The 20,536-nt window shown below is 41.3% G+C and overlaps 1 protein-coding gene across 2 annotated transcripts in view; it reads left to right on the top strand.

The window, feature by feature from the left end:
- LOC141928781 (tropomodulin-2) overlaps positions 1-15,596 on the top strand; it is a 36,689-nt gene extending 21,093 nt beyond the window's left edge. For both annotated transcript variants that reach the window (XM_074837480.1, XM_074837478.1), the window contains exons 4-10: positions 3,138-3,260; positions 5,501-5,587; positions 8,242-8,372; positions 8,985-9,092; positions 9,359-9,502; positions 9,831-9,975; positions 12,039-15,596. In XM_074837480.1, coding sequence (XP_074693581.1) covers positions 3,138-3,260; positions 5,501-5,587; positions 8,242-8,372; positions 8,985-9,092; positions 9,359-9,502; positions 9,831-9,975; positions 12,039-12,073 — 773 coding nt within the window. In that variant the 3' untranslated portion in view covers positions 12,074-15,596. The remainder of the gene's footprint in view (positions 1-3,137; positions 3,261-5,500; positions 5,588-8,241; positions 8,373-8,984; positions 9,093-9,358; positions 9,503-9,830; positions 9,976-12,038) is intronic.
- The last annotated feature ends 4,940 nt before the right edge of the window (positions 15,597-20,536 follow it).

Raw genomic sequence — 20,536 nt, 5'->3', positions numbered from 1 at the left:
TGTGAATGGAGAGAGCACCAAGAGCAGCAGCCTTTCTTCATAAATCTCACTTTAAAATCATAAAATGTCACTATTCTTTTAAGGCTTCTTCCTTCCTTAAATTTTAAATTTAAACTGGACCACTAAAAGAAGCAAGCCACAATCCATATTTTATTTCATCAGTGAATTCCATGATGGCACTATGTAATGAATTTACAATGTATGGATGTGGAACTAGGAGGGACCTCCTGAATCTTCAAACTCTGTCCTTAGAATAATGAAGGAAAACTGGTTGACAGCCATCTATAAACACAGACACACAGTTTTGCTGTTGGTGGACAGGTAATGAATTCCTAATAACATGCTAAATGCATAAGCTTTTCTAACCTCTATCTGCTATACTACAGCATCTCTTCACAGTGGGATAATGCAAAAGAATGTTCTTATCTAGATAGCAAAAAAAAGAATATTTTTAAAACGCCACTGGACGCCAGCAAGGCTTGCATATATTAAAGATATATATTACCATCTTTGACATGACCTTGGCCCTTTAAATATTTCATAGGACCAGTAATAGAATTTTTTTCTAAAACATTTGCCAGGAATGCTTTAAGTGAAACTATCACTGGGAGTCATATACACATTTAAAAAGATTTGGGCTGCTATCCAAGAATTACATATGCCTGAAATGCTTAAAAACTGTATTCTTATATATGTGAACTGCACAGAAACAGTATGAGCCAGTACTGGTTTCCATTACCCCTGGATTTCTTGCTACACAAGATACTTGGCTTACCCACATCCAAAGTTCATAGAGAAGGACCAACTGTCTTACATATTATGTCCAGTTTACATCAGACTCGAGGTCCCCTGTCCCCTTACAATGTTATGTGTGAAAGTATAGACTTCTGTCAGTATTTGTTAACAGTGTGGCTGGGGTTTGGGTCTGTGAAGAATCACTTATTGCCTGATGGAGATGTTTCATGCAAGCTATGGCTCTGTGGAGTATAGCTGTTAGGGGATAGTATTATCAGTCAGGATAAAGATAAGTAGCGTTCCCTCAAGATATCTCAAACAATCTACAGATGACTTGAAACTCATGTGGAACCTCCAGTGATCTGAAAGGAAAATATTTTATGGACAGTACTCCTCACTATTGATTGTTTACTCAGATACTCTGATTACTTTGGTCTTCTAGCTTCCAACATAGTAATGAATTTTTTTCCTTATGTGTTACCGTTACCAGTCAAGCTGGCATCAGGTTAAGTCTTGGTCAGCGATGTCTGGAAGCTGCTATCCCACACTTCAGATTGAGTGGTAGTACAAAGAGAACCTGAAATCTTAGCACCTGTGCTGTTACGAAATCTGGAGAGCATGACTAATCTATCTTCACAGAGTATTTCTCACTCCAGATTTCCACTTGACTTTTGTTTGATGTTGCTGGGATGGCTGTGTCTGATTCATATTATCCAGTGCGTGGGGAAAGTTAAAATGATTCTTACCTTTGGCCCACAAAGGCTTTTATCTTCTAGAAGCCTCTTCTTAAAAAGTTACTTAAAATATCACATGAAAAATGAATCATAATAGGATACTGCTTTGTCTTTCTAGATAACCTTCTGTCCAGTTTTGTACTCAGAAATTATTTAGCCTTGGTACAAATATCTGTAGGGTAAATACTTCAAATCCAGCATCAGTAAACATTGACAGAGTTTCAGAAATTTCCATTAAAATTTTCTTCTGAGCTTATTCAGTGACCTCAGTCATGGAAGCTGACAGTACAGAAATTGCTGCAGACAAACTTGTATGAAAGAGATAAATGAATTGGGTATTATGTACATGAAAATGATACTTTGGACCATAACGGGGAAAAATTTAGCCACAAAAGGATGACAAAGCATCTGTAATTCAGCACTAAATATCAGAACTGCATTTATTAATGGTAACAAAATAGTATCACTAATATAGTTAAAATTAAACTATTTTAGAGATATTTCAGAAAGCCACAGGATATGCTTCAAGCATTACATGCAGAGTTAAAGTTGACAGTGGGCCAAAGCCACCTGCATCCAAAGGTCATCACAGCTTCATTACAATGGGATTAACTAAAGCCTGCTTGAGAAGTAGTTGTTAGGGACAAGGTGAGGGGAACTACTCCACAGTGGACAGTAGAACATGGGAATTCACAGAATTATCAGAGCAATGACACCGTCTGTTGCATGTGGCATCACCTAATGTATTATTGACTGTGTGCATTTGGTACAAGAAAGTGTTGAGTGGAAAAAAGGCCCAGCAGCGCTGGTGACTGAAGTGCAGCCCTAGCTCTGATTTAAAGGGCCTCTTCTCCAGGCATTTGCTGTTACATCATCACACTACTGAGGTTAAGTATAATAGCAGGCTAAAGGAGTAGTGGGAATTTTTGTGTTGTTTCTGGATTTGTCCTACAGTTTTCTCATTTCAGCAGAAGGGCCAGGGATCTCAGTCTTGGGGGAATATTGCATGGAAACACACACCTGCTAACCCCAATGTAACAGCAGCATACAAAGAGAGACAAATAGGTCAGGAGTCTTTCTTGGGGAATATGTGGTTCAGTTCAGTTCAGACTTTTCAGGCCTGCACAGATGATCAGGATATGCCTATTTATGTGAATGATCATCAGGAGACACAGAGGAAGAATACTCGTGGAGAGGCTGGGAATTAAACTGAGTTACTGGAAGAGAACAGGTTTGCTGAGCTTTCAGACACTTGCATGGAATTTGTTAAACTGAAAGGTTCTTGCAGTAGAGTGGTTTTAGCTGCTTCTAGTGCCTCTTTTAAATATAAGGATGAAATCTCTGCAAGCTTTTTGTGAATACCTGATGCTGCCTATTTAAGGCCACAGCAACTTCAGAAAAATGCTGGCTGTGACTGCTCCTGGGGATTTATTTTAGGAAATTTGCTTCCATATCAACAATCACCAACACAGAGCAAAAGTCTGCACCTTTTATTTTTGCACTCTTATTAAGATCCTGGTGCAGAGGATAGCATCAAGAAAGGAAAACATGCACTTGATAATATTTCCAAGCAGTTCTACTGTCACAGACCTATTCCCCCCCACTGCCAGGAGGCAGAGGAGTTGTTCCAATAATTCATTACTCACTCTGGCTTTTTTCTTCTCTTAGGAAAAATATTTATTCCTAAAGAAAAGCCCATAGAAACTCGTACAGAAGAGAAAGTGACCCTGGATCCAGAACTAGAAGAAGCCCTGGCCAGCGCTTCAGATACTGAGCTCTATGACCTTGCAGGTTAGATAATATATAGGTATGATACCCCTACACCTCCAGCTTTTCTCTGCCTAGACCTGCCACCAGGAGTGTCTCATGATCATCTCTCAAGTACCGGCTGGTTCACTATACAGACAAGTGACCAACCTGTGGGCACACATTGCCCGTGATGGCTTCAAGTGTGACTCGATAGCTGCTGCATTTTAGACTTCTCTCATCTACTTAAAATTGATGTGTCAGGCAAGGGGAGAAGATGAACCAGCTAACATGATTTGGGGAAAGGAAGGGTAGATGGTAGACTGAAGGCTGGGATGCTTGCATTGTGGTGGAGACCATTGATCTTACTGCATTTGCATTGTTCTTAGAATACTATTGCTGCCTCCTCTCAACTCTGACATCCCAAATGGCAGGATAAACTTGTTAGAGGGTGCAGTGGATGAAGATCCTGCATCCATGAGGAAATCTGGAATCTAATCCCTTCAATCAGAAAATTGGTTGCCAGCTGATTAGACCTGGGTATCTTCTCCACTTTTAATTATTTTCCTTTAATCCAGAGTATAATCTCATGTTCTAGAGTGTGCACAAAGGAAATAATTTTGAGGTGTATCCACTTGCATAAATAATATTTGAACCTACAGTATGACAAAGGCCAATCTACAGTTCTTGAGCCGCCTGTGACTTTCAAGCAGTTTCTATCATGGGTGTGTCACATGTTTATGCTAGTAGAAGAGAATGATCTGAATCCTTCATTTGGGAAGAAGCAAACCAGCCAGAGCTGCTGAGATTAATGTCGATGGGCCATCCTAAAATCCTGGACAACCTAGTGTTGAGACCTCCCTATGGAACCATTGACATCTCCTGCCTTGTCCACCCACTTCAGAGTGGATCCTATCCTTCCCTGGGCTGAGATCCATAGTGTACCTTTTTTGGGCCTTAGTCTCTACGAAAATTTTGGTGGGAGAATTGGAACACTATTGACAATTTTTTTGTTTTCATTAGGAAAATCTAAATGAAATATTTCAGCATATTACATTAATCCAATTCTGGGTTAGATCAACATTAAACTAAAAACTCTTGCAGCTACTATATTGTCCTATTGGAGGATGTGATCTTGCCATTATCTTTGTAATTCTTGGCTACACCACCCATTTCTGAATGCATTAGTCTTGGCTCTGACTGAAATGTGAAGCATCACAGGAGTCACAGAATTATAATGCAGCTGGCACTTCTCAAGAAGTCTTAAGTTCATGGAATGAAGTTCCAAATTTTGCTCAGCTCTGGTCAGTATCCAGCCATTCACAACAGAATTTGTAGGTATCAAAGTCTAATGAAAAACAGTGAGTAGCGCATCTACTGCTGAGAGTTCTGAAAATAGACTGTGACAGCAACTAGAGATATTTGCTTACAGAACAGAGTATTTTCCATAAGAAAAAGATGGTAATAAATGTAAAATCTACATCAAGTTAATAACTTTTGATTAATGCATGATCCTATAGACTAAAGTCCAGTTAGATAATTTCTGGGAAAAGTATCAGCAAACAGCACGATTTATTCTCTGACACTGTGGAAGTTCCACAAAAGATAATATTGCAGCTTCTTTTATGGAGTTTTGGGTTTCTCTTGTCATTGCTCTTGTAATAGTTTATATCCTCACTATTTATTTTAAAGTCCTGGAATACATATTTTTTTTCCAAGCACAGTAGCATCCATGTGCTTCTATAAGAAACTCCAGTGTGAATGCCAGTTTATTAAGCTAACCACACATACAGTCAAATTCTTCTCAGATATGCCAAATGATACAAAGAGCAATAAGAGGTTTAGGTCATATATTAGGGGAAAAAATTATTGGGACTGTAGCACTGAAACAAGTTACCCAAAGAGACTGTGGGCTTTCCATCCCTAGATATTTTCAGGATCCAGCTAGACAGAGCCATGGCTGACCTGATTAGTGCTGGCAACGCTCCTGCTTGAGAGGGAGGCTGGACAAGATGACCTGCAGAGGTTCCTTCCAGCTGACATTTCTGTGATATGTGTACTATGTTGATTCAGTTGTTCAAACATCGATACTAAAAATGTCTGTATCTCTAGTATTTAGACCCCTAAAGACTCTCCCTACAAGCAGGTAAGCATGACTCAGAGTTAATATTTTATAAGGGGGTTTTGTTTGGGGAACTAAACTCAAATTTGTAGCAGGTATTTTTCTTCAGTCGTTGTTCCTGCCATTAACATTGTATCCTATTGCTGGTATTTACATATTTTAGCTGTTCTTGGAGTGCACAACATGGTCAATAACCCAAAATTTGATGAAGGAGGAGCCCGCAGTAAAGATGGAAAAGGAACCGTGAGAAGTAAGCAAGTGGATTTCTCTTATGTCATCTTTATGGACTTGTACACTTATAGGTTGGGTGTATTGGTCTAATTTAGTGTAATGTAACTGGGCCTTACCTTGATTGATCTAATTAATCATGAGGGGTAGCTCTTTAAAGTAAACACAATCTTAAAATTCATTATAATGACAACAGTACTGTGCAAATAAATCATTCCTAAGGAGCTTTGTTTTCCTAGAGAGCATTATCTGGCTCTGCAGAGGTGCTTGAAAGGATGGGAGTATTTAAGAAGCCAAGACATACATATTTTCATTCCACTTCACTTTAGGCAGCAGACAGAAAACATAGCCAGCTGTAGCTAAGAGGTGGCCACAGCGCAGGCTAAGCCATCTCACCCCAAGTACCTACATTTACACAACTGAAAAATGACTTGTAATCACAGGGCAGAATCCCTGGCAGAGTCACATCTGTGACCAGAGTCACGTCAAGCTGCATTCACAGGGAAGCAAAGGCCGCATGGATGTGCTCCTGCCCCGGCTACTCTTTCTGATCTGCTGCCTCACCTTAGTCCTGTGGCAGCGTGTTTAAATGTGGCCCGTTACATGGTTCCTTCAGTACGTGGGAAGCATAATCGTTCAGGAAATCCCCCAACAGAAACAGCTATAGTTACTAGAAACAAATCCAGAAATGTTTGCACTAAATAAACAGACCTTTGGTGAATCAGATCTTAGCTCAGCCACTGACAGGAGTCTGGATGGGGGGAGAACTGGGTACGTCTGAATTCCAAGTTTTTCTTGAGAGCTGCCAAGCCTTGATCCAGAGCTTCACATTTAAGACAAAATTGTGGAATGCCCTTTTCTAGGGAAACAGTACTAAAAAAGTGTTTTCTTCTTGTAATGCCATGAGAACAGCAGCTATCTTTACCAAGCACTTTCATTTCCATCCTTCATTATTAAGGGGAGGTGGGAAAGTAGACAGGACACCGTGTCACTTCATTTTTCTCAGGATTAAGACTGCTCTACAAGCCTCCCCAGTGGGGCCCTGTGTGAGCTGCCATCTATCTCATAACAGGCGACTGCATGCATTACTAATCCACATAGATTTCAGAATATTTTTGCTGTACTGAGTCAAAATGTCAGCTATGTGAGTCAGCTAAACTATGCTCCAATCGCAGACTTCAGAACCAGAAAATCACTGTCACATCACTATATTCTTTGGTTCAAAAGCAATATCTTTCCTTAGCCAAGTGAAATGCTTCAGTAAAAGAGGGAGACATCTCAAAAGTTCCCTGTCAGTGTGGCAAAACAGCACCATGATTAAAGAAACAAGATAAAACTCATGGGAAGCAACAAGAAATAGAAAATGAAAAATACTGCTAACTCTAGACTGAGTGTATTGTGATGTCTAACCTGAGGACAGTGTGCAAGTCTGTCCTTAGTCCCAGCTTGGCAGGGTGCTGCCACAAGTGCAAAAAATGCTTTGCTGGTTTTTGTTTACTTCCCATCGTTGCATCCAAGGTGAATTCTCTATATGCATTTTACCAGTAGTTTTCAATTCCCTACTCCCTAGGAAGGCTGGTGTGTTACTCAGGGACACGTGAGGTCTCTTGGGGAATTAGTGTTTTAAAAAAAAACGGTTTGGAGTGAAAGGGAGCAGAGTGAAAACCAGCTCAAGGTTTCTGTATGACTTCATCTCTACTAAGAGTATGAGTTCTAAAAAAAATATTTGGTTTTCTTTTGGCCCATGATATGACATGAACTTTACCCACTGCACTGAACAGCAGTCTGTAGTACATTGAGACCTGAGCACAAATCTTCAAAATCACTCACTGTCTGCAACATAAAATAAAAGGGTTTAAACATATTTGTGGTCAGTAACATATTCCTTTCTTGCCTCTAGTGGCTTGGGTGGTCAGGGTTTATAAATTACTCTCCACAACTACATGCGTGGGAATTAGAAGTACTAATTGTGTTCTAAGTCATCATTTTAATGCATTTCTAAGAATATTTATAGCTCATAGCTTCCAGCAATAAAAACTGTATCTGTTTGGACCGTGAATACTCAAAGACTTCATAAATCTTGGTGTTGGCAGACGGACTTGCTTTTCATGCTTTGATAGTTTTATTATTTAGAAAGTGCAGATGTTGCAATTTTACAAGAGCTAATTGAATTTATAGTAAGGCTGATAGCATCAGCCGAGAGAAGGAAACTGAGGGGCCTCCTGATCACGTTCCTTTAGCACAGTCTATTCATAGGTGCATGGACATTTTCTCACTAACGTAATGGGCAAGTTCTGAGCACACCTTCCTTTACAGATGTTAGACAAAGAAGAAAGCAGCCCTTGCAGTATATTACATCTTATACAATAGTCTTTAAAGCTGCTTTGGCTCAAATTAATTCTACTGGGACTTTTGTACATAAATGAGGAATTTGCCCATGATGATACTGCCCAGCCTCTGTGACCACAGCCTCCAGTGACATGCTTCTGGGTGCACAGAAGGTGCAAAGGGCATGGCAGGGATAGCAGGGCTAATACTCCTGTTTCCAAGCTTTATGGTTCATAGAAACCCTTTCTTGAATGCTACAGTACAAATGTAAATGGGAATTGAAAAGCCAGACTGTTACTGATGATGCCTGTTCCTCACGTCAACATTTCATGAGATCTTGTGTTGCAGATGTGGTGAAAGGTGAAAAGGTCAAGCCCATCTTTGAGGAGCCACCTAATCCTACCAATGTGGAAGCAAGTTTACAAAGGATAAAAGCAAATGATCCTAGTCTCATAGAAATTAATCTCAACAACATAAAGGTAGATACTATGGTTTCATTTACATCGTCATAGGAGGGTTTACTCAAATATTTCCAAAGCCCTTGCCTTTTATCTTCAAATTTTGTCTCTACTGTTCAGAAGAAGCAAGACACGCAGGAAAGGGATGTGGAGGGAACTGTCGTAGAGGCTCCAAGGTCGTCAGTGCCTGATATTGAATTAAATGCCAATTAAAAGCCCAAGGGGTGACTCCCTCTGCCTGCCTTTAGCAGACTGTAAAGCAAGATATCTCATGGGCACTATATAATCGTGACCGGTCAAATTCAGTTAGCCCACACAGGCAAATGGAGGGGGAGCTGGCACGTGGGGACTGAACAACCAGCAGCAAAACAGGAAAGTAGCTCAGAGACTGGTCACGTGCTTACATTGGCCTGACCCAATTAAAGGCAGTGCTGACATCACATCCTAGTGCAGGCCTCCACGGGTCTCTGAAGCAGAGGATGCTTTGTCCATTCTGAGATACTCTTAAAAGCATCGGGGATGTTTAAATTACATAGATTGTGGCTATTAGTCAATCAGTTTGATAATAATTAAAATCAGTGTCTACCAGTGTGACCGGCTTTCCTAATTACTGGATTTATCTTCTTAATGTAGAATATTCCTATTCCAACACTGAAAGAATTTGCAAAAGCTTTGGAAAGCAACACGCATGTGAAGACATTCAGCCTTGCAGCTACTCGAAGCAATGACCCTGTAGCTATTGTAAGTTTAAACACTGCTTGGAAAAAAACCCACAACAATTTTTAAGTAGGTCTGTGTCTGCTGTAGGATGCATTCTTCATTTTCCCTCGCAAAATTTCCCTGTGACTATGCAAAGAAGTGTAATCTCGTCTGATCTACCTCTATGTTCTTCTAAGCCTATTTATGTTTTATTTCTTTGTAGGTACTAAGCTATGTTTTGCAGATTCCCTGTTTTTCCATGAAACTCTCAAGATGTTATCTCATATTCCCTCTTTTTGACCCCTCAGGCATTTGCAGATATGTTGAAAGTGAACAAAACACTGAAGAGTCTGAATGTAGAATCCAACTTCATCACTGGGACGGGTATTTTGGCACTGATTGATGCACTGAAAGGGAATGAGTCCCTGACAGAGATTAAAATTGACAACCAGGTAAAGAGAGCATTGAGTGAGTCCACTTTTGTTTCCCTTCTATATGGATTCCTGGAGGGTTCTCCTAGAGGCCTCTGGCAAAGTCAAGGCAGCCTCTGTGGCTCAGTCATTCTGAAGCTCACATCCCGTGCCCATGCAGCCAAGCAGTGGAAAACTTCTAAATAAAACTGGTCAAAGCCAAATATAAAGCCCAGAGCAAAATCTCCAGGGACAGGATTCTCTTTGTAGTCTACAGCACAGTACTGAAAAATATAACCACCCATTTCTCTCTCATATGAAAACAAATATTTTCTTTTCTTTTGGGGACATTTCATCACATCACCAACAGAGGCAGCAGCTGGGGACAGCTGTAGAGATGGAGATTGCCAAGATGCTGGAAGAGAACTCCAAGATTCTCAAGTTTGGATACCAGTTCACAAAGCAAGGTCCAAGAACCAGGGTAGCAGCAGCTATCACTAAAAACAACGATCTGGGTAAGATGCCACTACATCTACTCATCATTTGTTTATGTGAGCCAAGCCCTGACCATCCTAGACACAACTTTTCCTGTCTGTACGTAACATTGAATTTTAACTCTACAACTTTCAATCTGCTATGTGAGGGGTGATGCATAGCTCCACGGAACCTAGAGTAGACAACAGCAAAGATCTCTACTGTATTTAGGAGCAACTATTCTTCTTCTGCTTCTCCCACTCCTGGGAAGGGAAGTTACTTCAGTCTTTTTCCAGTCTTTCCTGGATTTCCTGCTGCCCTGTCAGCTGTTCTGGCCAGTAGGTAGAGCGCCAAACCCATCCTGTTTGTTCAGTGAACACAGAAGTCCTCACTTCTTTGCCCTGCCCATGATAGACCAAGCCTGCCCAACCAAGGGAACAAAAAAAATTTTCCTGCCTGCATGACCAAGTACAGGTGAAAAGAATAAAGCTATGCAAGTCTTACCTGAGCGTGACACGCTCTGCTCTGTGTGCTCAATACACAGAATAAGAAGGACATGACTAGGCAGGAGTCATTTACAACAGAAGGGAAAGAAAAAAAAATTAACTATGTGTTTTTAATCAATTCTACTTCAAAGTGGGGTGTCAAACCATGATGCCTTTGCTCGCTTTAGCGAAAAACTATTTCTTCACACATACTTTTATTTTTCTGCAGTTTTAATTTTTAGTAGTACCTAATCATAGCAATGATAAACTGTTGGTCCTGAAACTGTCAGTGTCCTGGAATGGTATTTGAAACATCCCACCAACAAAGAAAGAAACCTTTTTTCCCACTATTTAACCAGTTGCTATTAGACATATGTCCTATACCTAGTCTTCATTTTCCTGCTTTTGTATTGTATGGTTTTGGTCAAGATTTAGTAGGACAGAATACCTAAAAGAATTCAGTAAAATAAATGAAGCAACAAAACACTGAAAGCAGACACAAATGACTGATGTTACACTGTAGGCTTTGGAATAATGCAGTCTGTTTGCCAGGAAAGCACTACAAAATAAACCTCCTGAGAGTAAAGTAATGGGATGTTTGTAGTAATATATTGTTATTGACCTTCTGTACTGAAAAGCGTTCATTCATCCAGTTTTACTGCTTTTGTTCTGTACTTCAGTTCAGTATCAGAAACAGGACATGACAGCTTGATCTAACACCAAATTTTGTATCACATGAACGGAAGAACCTTACTAATCTTATCTGGCCAAGTCAGAGGAGACTCGATACATTTTTATTAGGGTATGGAGTAGCAAATGCTGCCAACTAGACCTGCTCTGTATCAGCTGTAATGTATCCTAAGTGCTGTAAAAATTCACATGGGGCTGCTTGTCAAAATAATCCTGCCTGTAACACAAAGCTCATCACTCTCTGCTTTGCTTATGGCAACTTCAACCTACTTGGTTTCTAGTGAGAATCCAGAGTTAATTAATTTATTATTGGTTGATGCAATCAGTGCATGTGAAGTTTAAACAGATAATTTAAGGTCCGATATGATGTTTGCCTTGTTGCCAATACTCATTGATATCAATACTTAAGAGTACTTCAGGTTTTTTTTAATAGGGTATGATTATTTCTTACCAATAGTATACACTTGTGCGATTACAAAAGTTTTTAATTTTTGATGCCCAAGGCTTAAATAACCCAGAGCACTGCCATGCAGGCTAGAGCAGACCAGTATCAACTTAGCTGGAACACAGTGGCTTCTAAAATAACAATAAAACTGTAACAAAAAAATCTAAATGGAGCCATTGGGAAGAAGCACTGGAAATGGTGATTTCATCATCATCATCTAAACCCTTTAGCTCAGAATCTGATTTTTATAGAAAATGTATTGATATGAACACTTGGTGAAATTCTACAGTCTGTGATATAGAAAAGTGCAGTTCAGATATAATTGTTTTGTTTAGCATTAAGATCTGTTGATTACAGCATTTATGGACATAATTTAGCTGAGTATTTTTTAGAAGCTTCTTCCTTCATATTCATGTTACAGTGAGAAAAGTCCTTAGGCTCTCAGGAAAGCAATGACTGCTCTTTTCTTGTTTTATTGGTCTAGTTCGTAAAAAGCGAGTGGAAGGAGAGCGGCAGTAGCCATGTCATAGAGGATGCAAGGCAAGATTGGAGGCCACCAACAACTGCAACCTCAGAGTGCCCACTGCTCAGAAGGGAAGGCACTGGAAAACCATTACAATGGGAGTTACTCATTTCTGTTACTGTCTCCTTTTAACCTTGAAAACACAGCCTGTTCATTTTTAACTTTCACAGATAATTTTTATGAGAAAGATTCATAGTTGGTTTGATTTTAATGAAAAAAAATGTTTTGCAATATCTGAAGCCAATACGCAGAATCTTAACTGTGTTACTGAGCATAACATATAGTGACTCTGACCCTTACTTTAGACACTTCTGGTATGTTAAAATATGATCTTGTGTATGGATAAGGGATTCTCTGCTGAAAATAGAAATTTTAGAGCCAAGTTCTGCAATGCCTTATGTTTGTGAATAATCCTTACTCATATGTGTATAGTCCTGCCGAACTGAATCCTGCCATGGGATGCTCCCAGGAGTAGAACTAGTAATGCCAGGATAGGTTTGCAGGATCACACCCCTGAGCCTCTCTCCTGCAGTGGGATCTGGGCAGCTGGAACCACATTGGAACAGCACCCTTCTACCTTCCTGGGTCCCATCCAGGTCCAAGTGCAGGATCACACCTAGACGTATAAACATTGTCAAAGCCTACTTGTTTACATAAGCTTAGGTTAGGTGGATCATTTTGCAATGTTACACTGATATTTGTTATCCTTACTCCACACTGTAAAGTACCATTAGTGCTGCCAATCCTATAGATTTTGAAAGGTTTGGGTTTTTTCTAGACCAACAGGTTTTTATTTGCTACTAGAATGCACAGTTTACAGCTATTAATCTTAATCTAAACAAGTATTCTGAGCAATATTTGTTTTGCTTTGAGCCATATGTTTGACTTTTTTTAGTTCTGGTATTTATGTACATTTGTTAGTATTATAGAACCATTCTCAGGACCTTTTAGATGAAGATTAATTAAATAGTTTATCCAGGAGAGCAGCTGTGCTACCAGAAAAAAACATTAAAAGCATGGTTGTGACAGCTACATAGCTTAATTTATAGGCTCCAGTTCAGGTTTGTCCCTGTATCACAAGGCACTTAGGTAGTCGCATCAGTGCCCAGCTGAATAAGGGCAGATTTAAGCATATACACAAATGCTTTGCTTAATCAGGGCCTTAACTCAGATGGTGGATGTAATCTTAACGCAGTGGAAAACACTTATGAATCAGCAGCTAACCCCAAGGCTCAACAGCATCAAAATGTTAGTACGAATTCAGTCTGATGTTTCATAGTCTAAATAGTCTAAAACTATTCTCTACCACTGTTTTATCACTGCCAACAGTTGTCTCTAACAGCCAGAGGGTCATTTTGGCTACACGTATGCATGCTGTAAGAGCTAAGGGAGACTTGGGTTAGGTGTGTCACACATACCAGTGCTTTCAGAAAGCTGCAGAAACACACCTGGGGCGAGCGCTGCTACCCAGGAGCCACTTGCCTCTCCCCTGAGAGCTCCTTCGGGACAACAGGGATGAAGCACTGCTTCCTTCAGCCACGTGAGTGGACAGTGCTGGAGGTCACGGTCACTGCAGCGTACTCCTGACCCAAGGGGGAGAGCTGTGAGCCACTGGGCACCTGGGCATCCAAGGATTAGACACCGGGGGAGCCCCAGGAGCAGCCGGTACATGTTTGACATACTTGAAGTGATATTTTCATAACCAGAGCTGGGGTGCAAGCTCACGGGATGAATCCTCCCTCCGTGCCTTTTAGAATGGAAATGAGTAGGTCCAAGGCAACAAACACTCTTCCTGTTGGATACTGGTCATCATACTGGGTTCCAACCTGAATAACATACACTTAAATCCCGCTTAAAGTAGTTTGCTAAAGTGGTCTGCTGAGCTGGGATGTAAAGTGCAGTACCCACAGTTCATTTCCCTGGATTGCTCCCAGTCTTTACAATTTCCACCTCTCCTTCCCTTCCTCAGAATAAGGTTGAAATCTTTGCTTTGCAAGTAAAAACCATAACACACAGGGGAATCTTGCTGAGATTTTCCCTGGATCCATGCAGGATTTGCTGTGAAAAACTTTGATATGCCATTAAAAAAAAGGCAAGTTCTGTAACACAGTCATAACTCTGCATGGGCTTAAATAAACAGTCCTTAATAAACATGTGGATTACCAGGGGAATACTGGGCTTTGCAGCATCAAATCTCATGGGTAGGAAGAATCCTCATTCCCCAAACCAAAATATTATGGTTACTGACAAACTTCAGTGATTAGAATCACACTACCCCTATTTTATTCTTCTTTTCCTTTGATCCAGCCAAAGGAATCCCAACTACCAACCTTTTTTTTAATGTATTTTGAAGATTTTTTTTAACAGTTACTTTTTTTTTTTTTAAAGAGTGATACATATATGTTTAAGGGAAACAAGTGCAATCCATTTCTAGTCTTAATTGCCATTTAAAGCATTGGTATTTGCATGCAGCAGCTTTACAAGGATGGATTGGTCTGACTGCTTCATGATGTCTGCAGCACATCATCCTATAGCTTTGCTCAGAGCCACACAAGTGGTTATATAGTCAGGTGGCTCCATCCATGTCAGCTACAGTTTGCATCATGGACGAAGGTAGTTGGCTGGGGAAGGCCCTGTGGGCTCTCCATCCCTTTACCTGCCATACTCTTTGCATAGGCATGCTTTCTCTACAGGGAGGATTCCTTGGGCACTTGAGAGTATCATCTCAAACACCAGCCCCACCATGCACTAGCAGACAGTGCCTGGAGCTGTGTGCCCCATGACGGGGGACCTGGGAGGTCTGGCTCCTTCCAGCATGCGTGAGGAGAACTCCTAATCCCTGGCCATTTTCTCCAGGCAGCTGCTGCCAGCCCCTGCCAGGGGCCTCGGTGACCAGGGACATCTCTGTCCTGCCTCTTCTGTGTGCTCCACCCAAGGGCTTGGTTGTCACCTGGCCTTGAGCTTCACAAGTCAAACATTGCAACAATATAAAGATCTGTTCAATACAACAACAGCACATGATGGGGATGGTTGAAGGCAGATTTTCATATTAATATAGAATTATTTAGCTGGTTAAAAATCTCTGCAACTAACATGAAGGAGGTCAGGATGTGAGTAGTTATTTAAAATTCTACTTTCAAGCAACATCTGGCATATTCAATGCTGAATGAGGAACAGGGACAGAAGAGTCCTTTTTTCTTGGGCAAACATTCAGGAGTAACTGTCTATTTTTGCACATTGCTTCTTGTGTTGACAGCTTCAGTTTGGTTTGTATTTTTTATACAGTTTTTTCATGGAAAAGCTCAACTTTGTGCGTGTCCTAACATACATGTGAATCATAGCGTGCACTAAGGACCATATGTGTACATGTATAACTCTAGATGAAGATGTTATCTCTGGAACAAAAGTAATTGCATGCGCACAGTGTGGTGCATATTACTCAAGAAGAAGTGAATTACCACGCTATGTAACAGTGACTCCCCAGCATTGTGGTTTTTCTAAATAAATCTTCATAAAGGATTTGGCTGTTGCAATTTCTCATGATTTGGTGCCTCGAATCAAGCCTCCCTTGATGCTCTGACATGAGATTAAGCAGCTTTCTCCACCATGGCTCTTGCAGCTTTCACTCATCTGGATTATCTGCTAGGTTTCACCTTCTCTTCCACCCACATTACGTGCACTGGGCTGGACTTTGTGAATGATGGTTGGGTGTTCAGAACCAGGACTGGGAGCAGAGAAACCTAGATTCTCCTCTCAGGTTTAGCAGATCTCCCAGATTTACATACATAAGTCTATGGGGCCTGACATGATGCATCCCAGAGTCCTGAGGCTGATGTAGTTGCCAAGCCACCCTCCACGATATTTGAAAAGTCATGGCAGTCAGGTGAAGTCCCTGGAGACTGGAAAAAGGGAAACATTGCACCCAATTTTAAAAAGGGTAGAAAAGAGGACTCTGGGAACTACCAACCTGTCAGCCTCACCTCTGTGCCTGGGAAGATCATGGAAGAGAGCCTCCTAAAAGCTATGCTAAGGCACATGGAGGATAGGGAGGTAATTCGAGACAGACACCATGGCTTCACCAAGGGCAAGTCCTGCCTGACCAACCCAGTGGCCTTCTACAGTGGAGTGACTACATCAGTGGACAAGTGAAGAGCTGCCGATGTCGTTTGTCTGGACTTCTGTAAGGCCTTTGACATGGTCCCCCACAACATCCTTCTCTCTAAATTGGAGAGATATGGATTTGATGGACTGTTCATGGATGAGGAATTGGTTGGATGGTTGCATCCAGAGAGTAGTGGTCAATGGCTCAGTGTCCAGATGGAGATCAGTGACAAGTGGTGCCCCTCAGGGGCCCATACTGGGACCAGTACTGTTCAATATCTTCATCAGTGACATACACAGTGGGATCAAGTGCACCCTCAGCAACTTTGAAAATGACACCAAGCTGAGTGGTGCAGTTGACACACCTGAGGGACGGGATGGCATCCAGAGGGACCTGGACAAGCTCAAGAAGTGGGCCCATGTGAACATCACAACAAGACCAAATTCAGGGTCCTTCACCTGGGTTGGGGCAATCCTCAGTATCAACACAGGCTGGGGAATGAAGGGATTGAGAGCAGCCCTGCTGAGAAGGATTTGGGAGTACTGGTGGCTGAAAAGCTGGACACGGGCTGGCAATGTGCTCTGAAATTATGTGACAAAGCAATAATAGATCTCTGCAGGCTGATCTTCTTTTTTGAAGTAAAAAAAAAGAAAAAAAGAGTGCAATTATAAAAGGATGCTGCCATTGGAGCTCCAAAGACTAGATTTTATGTTTTGCAAAATTTAGAATCCAATTCAACTGTGGGCAGTTGTGTGCATAAAATCACTATTGTCTGACCAGGATCTTGCATCCAAAACATAGTAGAAGCACTATATCAAATTATGCCTCATCAGCTAGCTCCTACTCAGAAAGCCTGCAAAATGGGCTTTCTGTGAGCGTCAGGTAGACACACATGTATTTCTTGCCCTCTCTTCACACAGTGTCTCAGCAATTTTCCATATGGTGCCTCATTAGAATTTGACACTGAGGACGTACACTGATTTCTTCCAGGGTGTATGGACCTCTAAGTTTCAAGGGAATCAAGCGCCTTGTAGAGCGCCTAAAGGCATAGAGTGAGTTAACGAAATGGTTAAGCTGACCCTTAGCATCTATGCTGCACATTAAAGAACACTGCAAGATACAGATAACTATAGATGCATAAGGATAGTTAAAAAAGAAACCTCAGAACGTCTCTGCACAATGTGCCCTCCGTAATCCCAGAGTTCAGTTTACTCCCATAGAAACAAAACATCTTCCCTGCCCGTTTAAAGGCCTTCTTATGTCAATACTTTAATTCCTAAATCTTGCAGTATCTTTCTTCTTTTCCTCTCTTGCATGCCAAAAAAATGGATAAAAGTCTTCAAGAAAATGAGGAAATTTCATAGGAAAGAAGAGGAGGTATCTGTGTCCCAGTATGTGGTTCTGCTGGGATCTGCAGAGCCTAACATCAGAGGGAGTGCTCATAGGAACTATGCAGCACAATTCCCAGATCCTCACTCAAAAGGGAATCAGAGAATACACAACTGCAGAGAAGCTCATGAGGTCACACACTCCGTTTCTTATCTCCAAGACAAGAGTTTTATTTCTACATACTTGATAGCTTTTGCAAAAAGACTGGGTTTGGTCCTGCATCCCTTTCATTACAGGGGTTGCGTTGAAGTCCCTTGGGATTTTGACTATAAACGCAATATATGCCAAGGAACACAGGTACTGTATCCCACCTTCTTAAACTGAACCCGTATTTTAGGAATTGGCTTCTTCCCTTGCACTCATTTCTTTTCAGAATGAAAATTTCATGTATGAACAGTTGAAAAATAACTCATTTACAAAAAGATGACTGATACTATTCTTACAGTCTGAGCATGCATCTTCATAACTTTCCTATTCCAATCTGTTCCCAAGCCTGAGTAACAGCGGTTCAAACTCCAGGTGCTTCATTTTCGACAAAGAATGCCAGGGCAGTCTCCCCATGAATGTCATATGGAGTGACAGCCTGAAGTGCAGCAAACTGCATTTACCACTGGCCATCCATCTCCTGCTGCTGCCATACAGAAGGTCCCTTGCTTGGCTCTTTTGATGCATCTACCCAAAAGTAAAATCTCAATTTTGACTGATACAGACACTCTGGGAAGTTTTAATACAACATCAAAGAAAGAGGTGCAAGCTGACTATATCTTCTGCCATATTGCAGTAGCTTGGATTTATCTGTGTTTCTCTAGCCCCGGCCAGGAGCTCTGCACTCTGTGCCCAATGTCAAACTGCTGCCAAACCTGCAGAAGGCTGGCATCCAAATGCAGCTCTTGGAGAGCACTGACTGCTAGGGAGAGAAACCACAGGGCAAGTACTCTGCTGGGTGTGAGGACGTTGGACAGAAACAACTAAACTATGCATCTCTCAAATCAACTTTTTAGCTATTTTAATAGAGGACAGCATTGGCACATTAAAACCAACAACCACCAAGGAATCTCTGTCATTCTAATCCGTTTCAGCTATAGCAAGTGTTTGTCTATGTGTGAATGGCACAGCATGGCCAATGGCATTTGAGGTTTCCTTTTTGAGGAAGAGGAGGGGAAAAAAACAGCAGAATTGTGTTCAGCTGGTTCCCAGCCACAGCAAAGTGCTTTAAATATTCATGCTTTTCTTGTTCATTCCAGTAAAGCAGATGAGCACAAACAAAAGCAGCATGAAGGGCCTCCCTTAATGAGGGTCTGTTTGTTCCTTACAGCCAGCTGCCTAAATTCATTGAGTCTGACATTAGGTAGACTCATTCAGTGAGCAAGGGAGGAGAAAACAAGGCTGTCAGATAAAGCAATTGCATGTAGTTTCACTCTCGATCTTTTCTGATGACTGCGTTGATAATATATTGAACAGAATCTGGAAGTAACATTTCATACTTGCAAACTGTTTATTTTCCCAGGTGTCACCACAGGTGCAGGTCACCTAAAAGCTGTCTAGACTCTCAGTCTATATTGGTGAGCACTATATATACAGAATTCCCCAAGCCTGAAAATCTTGCATTAACTCTGCCACTTGTCAACAAAAAGGTTATATACTCGCCGGCTGTCTAAATCAGCATTAAGAGCTTTCAGATGATGATGGTGGAGAAAGAGGTCACTGGGTACAAGTGTCTGGTGAAGCGAGGTGTTGGCATTCTTGGTTAGTTTGTACTCCAGCAATGCTGGCACACACCGGTGTTCATCATCTACATTAACTAGGTTGCTTAGAGGTCGAATGTGTTTTCTTGTCATTATAACAGCTCACTTAACTCTGCGTTCAGGAACAGAAAAACCACCGACACGGGCAGAGGCTGCTAGCCAGACTTTCCCCGCAGATGCCCCCCCGGCCGCTGCCTGGCAACACTAGGCGGCATAGTCGCTCTATTCCATTCCTGTATTTTTTCCTGCATTCTTTTAGGCTGCTTGGGGGGAAAAGAAAGTGTAATTAAATGTGGCAAGCTCACTAGAAAATAAGGGTAGCCCCTCAAAATAATCTCCTTTAAATTTTGGTCTTCAGAACCGATTGCTGTGTGGCTGCTGATTAAAGCTCCAGTTAAGCACTTTCTGCCTTTACACTCCAAATGCACTGGCTGATCCAGGTTAACTACTGTGACAGCTTCTTAAATGCACCACAGGGAAGTTTTAGCATCTCTTCTGAGCCTGGAATAAGGTCAAGAGCACTCATGAAATGGGACCTGGTTACCTCACGTTTAAGTTGCTCTCCTTACCATGCTTTTTTGCAGAGTACTGATCTCATATGCATTTGTGGAAAAAAAACAGAGTGCCTAACAGAAGGGAAATGGAAGTTTGATTGTCATAAGCGGACAGAAGTGCTCAGCAGCTGTGACAAACCCGGCCAGCAGGGACATAAGCAGTTATGCCACCTGCCAAGAGCTGGAGTCTCTTCCAGCATTAGAGATTCATAGAGTTTGAAAGATCATTTCCATTATAAAAAAGACTGAAGGTTTAAACAAAGATTGTGATGACATTTAAATAAAAATGCATTTGCTTCCATTTGGTATACATTTTTCATTAAATGAGACAGTTGTACTTAACATCTTCTAGTTATTTCCAATTTCATTTTTGTACTAATGAGAAAATCCAATTAAAAACTTTATTTCCCTTCACTCTTCTGAAGCTTTCAAACTGACTCCATAATTAAAGGAACAAGTCAGAACAAGTTACTTTTAGTATTTGTACAATGGAAAACAGACCATTTCCAAGGAGAAGGGGCATGATCCTGCATGCCCTGAAGTCAGCTGGGACTCAAACCTGCATGCAGCCAGTACTCAGAAGAGCAGCAATCCCCAGAGACACCAGCAGAAGTACCTGCTGGTCCTGTGAAGGACTCACTTGCTAGCTTGGAGTCGGAATGAATCACT

Source organism: Strix aluco, chromosome 12 (genome assembly GCF_031877795.1).
Source record: "Strix aluco isolate bStrAlu1 chromosome 12, bStrAlu1.hap1, whole genome shotgun sequence".
NCBI classification, from domain to species: Eukaryota; Metazoa; Chordata; class Aves; order Strigiformes; family Strigidae; genus Strix; species Strix aluco.
Note: the sequence above shows the minus strand (reverse complement) of the source record. Positions and strands in the feature narration are given on the sequence as shown.